The sequence below is a fragment of the Lactuca saligna genome, chromosome 9 (assembly GCF_052625555.1).
Source record: "Lactuca saligna cultivar CGN05327 chromosome 9, ASM5262555v1, whole genome shotgun sequence".
Taxonomy (NCBI): Eukaryota; Viridiplantae; Streptophyta; class Magnoliopsida; order Asterales; family Asteraceae; genus Lactuca; species Lactuca saligna.
This window is the reverse complement of record NC_136425.1, coordinates 56,273,159-56,282,905: the sequence shown is the minus strand read 5'-3', so window position 1 is coordinate 56,282,905 and position 9,747 is coordinate 56,273,159. Positions and strand designations below refer to the sequence as shown.

General features: G+C 30.8%; 1 protein-coding gene across 1 annotated transcript; it reads left to right on the top strand.

Annotated features, from left to right (window-relative positions):
- Window positions 1-2,166: 2,166 nt before the first annotated feature.
- Window positions 2,167-8,493, top strand: LOC145014889 (MADS-box protein AGL42-like). Its single transcript, XM_078973326.1, has 8 exons — window positions 2,167-2,525; window positions 2,630-2,814; window positions 7,331-7,412; window positions 7,511-7,572; window positions 7,705-7,804; window positions 7,908-7,949; window positions 8,022-8,084; window positions 8,160-8,493. Exons 2-8 carry the CDS (start codon window positions 2,633-2,635, stop codon window positions 8,295-8,297), a joined length of 669 nt encoding a protein of 222 aa, XP_078829452.1. The 5' UTR covers window positions 2,167-2,525; window positions 2,630-2,632; the 3' UTR covers window positions 8,298-8,493.
- Window positions 8,494-9,747: the final 1,254 nt, after the last annotated feature.

Genomic DNA, 9,747 nt, shown 5'->3' with positions numbered 1-9,747 from the left:
TTTCCCCTTTCTATTTCAATGGTCAATAGCCCCATTTTCATGTTATCTTCCTTGTAAAAACAACAAACCCAAACACCCATCTTTTCCCTCTATTGATTTTTGTCTAAAAAAAAAACGGAAACAAACCTCAAAAAGCAGATGGAAATGCCGACTGTCACTACCCTAGATGACCCATTGCCGCCCTACAACTCCCATCTGCACCCACTGAAGGCCACCACAGCTTCGTTGCTTCTTCCTTCGGTCTAGCCAAACCCCAGAGGTCCTCCATTTTCACCTCGTTTTCTTCCTTCTCTGCTGTTTCCATCGACCACAAATCCCGAAGACCACATCGACTTGCGAAGCCGACCAACGAAAAACCATTGCTCCGTCCATTACTGTTTGCGTCGCTTCTTCAGATCCTTTTCATCTTTATTCCTTGACACCTAGCAGGCGACCGAGAAGAGCGCATCATCGCTCACCGTCGAAGGAAACCTACCGCTCGTCGATCACTGGCGCCCGTCGACGCTGCTACAGTGCCTCTGTCGCTGCTACTGCTGCTACCGACCGGTTAAAAATCCAAGTCACCTTTCTTTTTTCTATTTCGTTAGGGTTGCGTTATCATGCTCAAATGAAGATGAAGAGGTTTTCCTCCATCAATTATTTTTAGATGATCGGTGAGGGGTTTACGAACATTGAAAGCGTCGATGCTAGGGCTTTATCAGGTGGGAGATTGAAGACACGCTTATTTATTTAGGTTATAAGTCAATACCATGATTATAGAAATTATTTTTGGAACTTATTAAACAAATTACTAAATGACCCTGATATATTTATTTACTTATTTATTTTTTTTTTAATTTTGATTGACCTATATTTACGCATATAATAACACAATAATTATTTTAAACACCTGAACATCTCTCTCTCTCTCTTTCTCTCTCTCTCTCTCTCTCTCTCTATATATATATATATATATATATATATATATATATATATATATATATATATATATATATATATATATATATATATATATATATATATATATATATATATATATATATATATATATAAACCCAATCTAGAAAGCCTATGTTGACGACTATTAATAAAATCTCCATCTAGTTCGTCTGTGGATTAGCCAACCACCTCGATCGTGTGAACCACATTAATTTATTGTGTTCTTTATGTTCTTAGCATATTTACTGGACATGTTTGTGTATGTGTTTGTCAATCCTAAATCCTAAGGCCATGGGATATAGTTATTTTTTCACGCATAAGAATCCTATGTGGAGTCTAGGTGGGGGAGATGTTCATTAGTGAACATCGCTCCCAATAGAAGTAATGGTGGTGTGGATTGAAACCAATTACGGGTTCTCACACCCAATTAAAACTGTTTCGTTCTATATCTCTCTTCTTTCTCTCTATCTCTCTCTTATGTCTCCCTCTTGTTCACTAGTGAACACCACCCCATCAATAGTAAATTAGTTGTGAAGATGTATAGAGGATGATGTGGAATGCCTTTCACGCGTGTTGATACCCATAACATAAAACACATAATCTTTCTATAATTTCTCAAATTTGCCAATGGTAGCGTCCCACACAATTTAAAAAGGTGAAGAGAATGATGAAGTGTCATTTAATATACATGCCATGGATATGTTATGTTTATGATCAGATCTTACAAGTAAATATGTTAAATATTAACCACGTCACTTGAGTCTAAAAATCTCTCATTAGTACATTAACTTTCTATGTACAAAAATTCCCACTAGCATATTGACACAAACGAAAATATTCCTTGCTTTTTTATAAGCTTAATCCGACGATAAATTTGGACATTTAGTCGATTTAAAATGTTTTAAAACATAATTCAATTACTAAACACACGTGTTAGGATGCCAATAATTGCGATGTGATGACGTGGAGTCAATTCAAAACATCTATTTATAAACAAATATTTTAAATATACACATCACTAATAATCAAATAAAATTACAGAATTAAATGTCTGATAAAATTTAACGGAAACCGAAGGTTTATGTTAGAATCTTGCAATATTTTTTATATGTTTCACAGGTTTTCCAAAATAAGATAAAACTAGGTGTTTGTTTTCTGAATATTTTATAAGGAACTCATTTTTATTGCCTTCCCTTGACCTTTTTGGTGCGTTACCTTCTCTATTTGCCATGGGGACAAAGGGAATACACGATAGATCGATGAATAAGGAAATCTAACTACATTTGTGGCCTCAAAGTAAAGAGATCCATTACATCACCAACAAAAAAAAAAAGATCCTTCATGTTTCATTATCTACCTATATTTTAATATATTTTTCTTCCAAATCATCGACCCTTTCATTCCTGTCCTACGAATCCATATGTTCAGTCTACTGTTTCTTTAGGGTTTCCTCCATTTTTTCACTAGATCTACATGGACTTCTGCCATATGTTCTTAAAATTTCAAGGGTTTCTGTGTTAACAGTCTCTTTGCCCCAAATCTTGAACTCAAGTCTCTAGGTTTCCCTTGTTTCTTGCTCAAACTTGGTAAAGTTCCCTAATTTTCTTTGGTTTCTACTTCTTTTCTTTCCTCTTGAGTTTTTGCGATATGAAGTAGATTATCTTACTTTCTTTTTGTGTATGTTTTGCAGGAAATGGTGAGAGGAAAAGTTGAGCTCAAAAGAATAGAGAACACTACAAGCCGTCAAGTTACTTTCACGAAGAGGAGGAATGGCCTTTTGAAGAAGGCTTATGAGCTTTCAGTTCTTTGCGATGCTGAAGTCGCTTTGATTATTTTCTCTCAAAAGGGTAAACTCTATGAGTTTTCAAGCTCCAAGTACGTCCTCTCTCTCTCTCTCTCACACACACACACACACACACGTATTTGGGTTCAAGCATGTTTGCATTTTTAAGTATTTTAAATTAGTAGATGTGAAACTACATAGTAGGTGTATCTATATGAAGTACCAGTAAGCAAAGCTGCAGTCTCCAGTTTTGGTTTAGTTTTTTTATAAAATTTGGTTTGATTTGATTGTGGAGTTTCACTTGATCTCACATCTTTGTGAGACAGACTACCTACTCTTCAGTACCTTCTTCTGCTTTGATGGGGGCTGGTCACTATTTGATTACGGAGCTGGCAATTAATTTTTGGTTATTTTTATTATTATTACTATTATAATTCTCTTGCTTCATTGACCTTTGGATCATAGCTTTTGATCTCACTAAATTACTAAATCAAGAAGTTAGCCTTTTGTGTTTGTTTTCATGACCTTGATTCGGATATAAAAGTGGAACATAATGTTTTTTAAGGTTACTAGATATTACTAATATTGAAAAGATTTGGTTATCATTACCTAGAAATCGTGGGTTTAAGTTCTACATTTATGTGTATGAATGATGGATAACTGGAGTTCTGTTTCTTTGTATGTCGTTTTTGTGAGGAAGGTAGTTTTACATGCACACATCGCATGTTCAATTAAGGTCAAAGTAGTCGAGAGTTTAGTTTCATTATCAAAGATATAAAATATAACTTATACCAATGTAAGGAGTGTAACTATGGAGGTGGATGGAAGGCCTCTTAGATAAATAATAATTTATCTTTTTCGACCTTTTATCCAACATGATGAATGATGTGTAATGTTCGTACAGCTAGCAACATGTAGTTGTTGAGACATGTTTATCATCTTTCATCTTTTGATATTTTGATTTTAAGTTTAAATGTTATGTTTTTCCAAGAGTGGTAAAACCATTTGTAAAACGCCAAGTTCAAAAAAAAAAAAATGCAACTATAAAATTTCGGTAGAATACAATTATCATCAAAATATACAATCATCCAAATAACATTCGATGGTGAAACCGTTAATGCAACATAAAAATTGTAAAACAATAACTAAAGAAGATATATTATGTCAATCCATTTTATGATTCGCGATTATTTAGCAATAATGTTTTATTTTATTCAACAAATTATTATCTTCGAGTATACTCAGATACACCAATGAGTATACAACTAATTCCTGTGTGACCAAAGCCGCACCTAGTTGCTCACTTTTTTAAGAACGATTTTTTTTTTTTTTTTTTTTTTTTTTTTTTTTTTTGAAAAAGAAGACTCCGCTTAGCTTGTAAACAAAAGCTTCATAATAAACCTTGTACATCAAGGTAAAAGAAAGAATCAAAGAAAACTTGCAAGGATTAATTCTTTGATTCTCTTGTGAATACGTACAAAGCACAGAAAAAGAAATAAACGTACTGTGATTTTTGTTGAATTAATCAAAACTGGACCTAGACATATATTTATATTAAAAAAAAGAATCCTATTCCAATACCAAAACTAAAAGCAATTGTCTATACTATGTTTTCCTAAAATACCTTATTTAAACTACATATAAACAAATCCTAAATCCTAGAATGAGGAAAGTTTCCTATTAACCGATTAATCCAACACCACTAACAAGCAAAGAAAACAAGGAAGGCTAAGAGTACATGAGAGGCTTACGTACTAATTAAGCAGAACCGCTATAGAACTTAAGAAAGTGGAATATAACGACTTCAGGAATCGACTTTTGTTTGCTTGATAACCTGTATGATTTGGGCATGGAGAAGAATTCTTCACTGGAGTGCACTAATAAATGTTCACAAAACCCAACCTAAATAACACACACTTTTAATTACTGCTCGTTAATAACATTAAAGAAACAAAAAACGTGATCCCTTTTACCAAATGTTCCCTAACCCTAATTAACTAACTAACATGGGTTATAAATGAATAGCAATGGGCAAAAAACCTCAATATGAATAACATCCGTAGTTTTTGAGACTAGAATTAAGAAAAAAAAATTCACACACCAGAAAAATGTAAATGCTTTATCAGTCATTACACAGAAAAATGGACTATGATTAAGTGGAACGTGAAATATCGTGATTTAGGAGTTCAGAAGGAAACAAAGAGGGTATTCTCACATACGATGCTATATAAAAGTACATCAAGGAAAGAGCAAATTACACCGTCCGTCCCTCTGTCCATTTAAAAAGCCTGTCCTATCCTTTATAACGTATATATTTTTTCTTTTACTAATTATATTGTAATTATAATAAATAAAAAAGGGCCCATCTATCTAGCCCACCCAACCACCACCCTAGGCTTGACAATCGGGTTGGGTTTAGATTGTCGGGTCAGAAAACATAAATCAACCCAACCCATATAATATATGAGTTGGCGGGTCATGAGTTGTGGGTTGGAAGCCTCAACCCAAGCTAACTCATATAATTGTTCAAGTATATAGGTTCACGGGTTTACAAGTTAATGGGTCGATATTTAGATGTTTTTGCATGAGAGACATTTAGATGTTTGTTTTTGTCTGTAGATCTTTTTGGTTTTTTCTAGTCTGTACAATGGAGATATTAGGCTTCGTAGACTAATTGTTTTTTAAAGATTGTAGACCTAAAAAGGTATGTGTGTCTTTTTCTTAACATAGATGTGGATCAGAGTATTCAAACCTCTTCATATAATTCGTCAAGTATATAGGTTCACGGGTTGACAAGTTAATGGGTCGACATTTAGATGTTTTTGCATGGGAGACATTTAGATGTTTGTTTTTGTTTGTAGATCTTTTTGGCCTCTTCTTTCTGGACAGTGGCGATATTAGGCTTCGTAGACTGTTTGTTTTTTAAAGATTGTAGACCTAAAAAGGTATGTGTGTCTTTTTCTTGACACAGATGTGGACCAGAGTATTCAAACCTCTTCATACATCTTTTAGTCTAAAAAGCACAAATATCTTTGTTTTTTTTAACTTAGATTTATTCCAAGTTTATCTATGATAAACAAGTTGGAAAACAAAGTTACAATACTTAAAGAAAAAAAGGTTTGACGACATAATCATAACATTTTTAACAAATTTATAAATAAAGATTTAATTATAATAATGGTTGTTGGAGCTATTTATATAGATAAGGAAAAAATCATAATATTGTGTTATATTTTTTATGCCAAATTTTATAAACATTATTTAATGCATTATCATTTATTTCTTAAGAAAAATATTTATGATAAGTTTTTAATAGATTTAATTAAAAAGTAAAATATAAATTTTGAAATTTTTTATTTAAACCCAAAAGTTATTTTCATCTATTTTATGTGTTAAATTCTTTTATCCCTAATTACTATGCTTAGGTATAGATTTGCGACCAAAGTAATGTTTGTTGGTTTTTATCAAATATATACAATAATTTGTATCATTTTGTTTTAACTTTTTATACAATAATACATCAAAGTTGATTTATATTTTTAAATTTATAAAGTCGTAAAATAATTGAAATACTCTTTTAAGTTTTAAAAAACAAAAACAGTTTAATTAAATTTTAGTTTATTCTACCAGCCTGCAGATATTAAAAAACAAATAATCTTTTTTTTTCTGACTTCATACTTTTGGTTCACTTCTTCCACTGTAGCGGTTTGCAGATATAGTTCATAGACTGTAAACAATTTTGCTTCAGAAAGAAAAAAAAAAATAATAACGCCTTCGTGCTCTCTTTGTGGTAGCTCTTTTACCCATGTATTGTTGTTGATGCCCGATCTTTATTTTGGGATATCACATATTTTGACTTGTGTTTGTTTGTTGTTGTGTTAGTTACCTTGTTTTTGTTTCTGAAGGGGTTAATATTCTTCTGTTGTTTTTTTGTTTTTTTTTCAAGCCGTTAACTTTGGTCATTTCTAAATATGTTGTTATAATCATGAAAAAAGTACAATTAAAAAAAATACTCATTTATAGATATGTAGACGTAGTGTAAGGGGTTCTCCTTTTGAATAAATTGGTCCGATTCAATGTGATCAAGTTAATTGAAAATGATATATATATACACACACATATATATATATATATATATATATATATATATATATATATATATATATATATATATATATATATATATATATATATATATATATAAAATCATGACTTAATGTTAACAAAATAACACATTAAGACATTTTTTTAACGTTAAGTAAAAAAACAACATATACTACCATTAAGTTTTTTGACATTATGTTTATTAATATGTTTATTAACACTACCAATCATGTGTAACATAAATCAAACTTATACATATAATATATCAAAAAAGAAAAAAAAAATCTACATGTTTGACATAACCCACATAAATTTCTTAAATGATTAATAACTGACATTTATATATGGATTTTGTTTCTAGCATAGAAGGTCTATATCTCAGCAAAATCTACCGAATTCATCTTTTTTAATCTTGTTCGAGTTTCATGAAATGTGATATAAACGACGTAAATTTCTTAAATGATTAATCATTAAAATATTTATACTTTTATCCGTTTTAATTAGCATGCAGAAGACAATAGAAAAGTATCGTGCAGATGTCAAGAAAGATGAAATCTGCACACCTGAAAATGAAGTTCACGTACAGGTCAAGATTTATATACATTGTAGTATCATATACATAGTTAAGATTAATCATTGATATTTATACTTTTATCCGTTTTAAAAATGTTGTTTTAATTGCAGCAACTGAAGCAAGAAGCAGCCGCCATTCAACAACAAATAGAGCAACTTGAAATTTCCCAACGGTTATTATCTTAATTAGATGTTACTTTTCTTCGCCACAAATTTTCTTCTTTTTTACATCTTGTGCACATTGTTTCTGTTATATAATAACTTCTTTTTATGCTAAAAATGGTTTGTACAAATGAATATCTTAGGAGGCTTTTGGGACAAGATTTGGTATCATGTTCAGTAGAGGAACTAAGCCATTTAGACAGTAAGTTGGAACATACATTGAGAACCATTAGGGCAAGAAAGGTAATCAGAGATATGTACGTAATATATATATATATATATATATTGGCGATTATTCCATTTTAAGTTTTGGTCTCACTAACCTATTTTCTTTGGTTGATTTCAGACTCAGTTATTTAAAGAGCAAGTTGAAAAACTGAAAGCAAAGGTTTTAATTGTTCTAGCTCTTTAGAAACCAATATTAAATATATCCTCTTTTTACACGTTTTTCACTATTCAGGAAAGATACCTCTTGGAAGAAAATGCAAGATTGTGCAAAGAAAACACAAGTTTATGCCAAAAGGTACACAATATTCTATCCATAAACGTTTTTGTCTTCTTTTTTATCACTAATAAAAGAAAAGGAAAACCATGTCAGCGCATTGCAAATCCATCCCAAGCGTACTCAACGAAGCAGAAGGATCCAGTTACAAGCAACCAAAATAGCCAGTTTTCGGAAGTGGAGACCGAACTTTTTGTCGGGCTGCGCGTCTCTCAGAATTCTACAAATTTATAGTTTTAAAAAATTGGCAAGTTTGATCAATAACCCATCTCCATAAAAATAGGATGAATGTAGTTTTATGTGCATGAGAATCCGGCAAAACATGTAACAAAAATATGAAGATGTCAACCTTTCATGCATAGAATAAAAGGTTGATACATCATACATGTACTTTATATATTAATAATTAATAAGACCATCATTTCTTTTACGTGATATAGAGCTATATATAGAATTTTGTGCATGAAGTGTAAAACTTGGTTGGTGTGTAAATGTATCCAGGATCGTCTTTAGAACAACAAATTTTTATAGGACAATATAGTAGAGATTTCGTTTTTTTTTTAATTTTTTTAATTTTTTTTGCAAGATGTGGTTTGATTTGATTGTGGAGTTTGACTTGATCGATCCCGCATCTCGATAGATAGACTACCTAGTCTTTGGTAGGCTGGTCACTATTTGATTACGGAAGTGCTTTATGCAATTCATTTTTGGGTGCTTTATTTATTTATTTATTTATTTTTATATATATTATGCTTTTCTAGTAATTGTGTTGCCGTGGATCATGACTTTTGATCTCAATAAATTACTAAAATAAGAAGGTAGCATTTTCTTTGTTCTCATGACCTGGATTCGGAGCACCCTTTCACCATACAACCTTGTAACGTCAAAATATTCTAGTAATAAATTTGGTCAGATAAAATTAGAATATAACATTTTCTTAGGATTTTTAGACATGACTATTATTTTGTCATGAACCGATTTCTATCTGTTACAAGATTTTGTTATCATTACCTAAAAATCATGGGTTTAAATTCAAAATCTTGGTATATATTAATGATGCACCTTTATTTCTATCTCTTCGGATGTTAGGAACATACAGTCTTTTTTTAACGAGAATAGATATGATGTGCATAGTTTTACATACATCACATGTTCAAGGACAAAGTAGTTGAGATTTTAATTTCACCATCATAAAAAAAAAATATATATATAACTTGCACTAGGGGTATTCAAAACTATGGAGGTGTTGTATCTCAGAAGTGATAGATAAATAATTCTGTGACTAGTTATTTAATCTAATATACTGAATCGCTACTGATATCCAAAGAAAACAAACAGACATATAATATTAAGAGTTATATGTGGATTCATCATAAATTTAAATATTATTAATTAATTACCAAATTTTGAATAGAAATCATTGTGATTCTTCGCAATTATATATACATATGATTGTAAGAAAAGTAGAAGAAAAATGTCTTATTGCCGGACGATTTAAAACAAGAGACATGTAAATTAAAATTTAACCTAAGACTACAAATCATGACTCCATGAGTCATGCCTTTAGAAGTTTGTAGGACCTCTATTAGTTTATAGCTTTATTTTCACTTCATTTATAATGTAGGTGCCTTATATATATATATATATATATATATATATATATATATATATATATATATATATA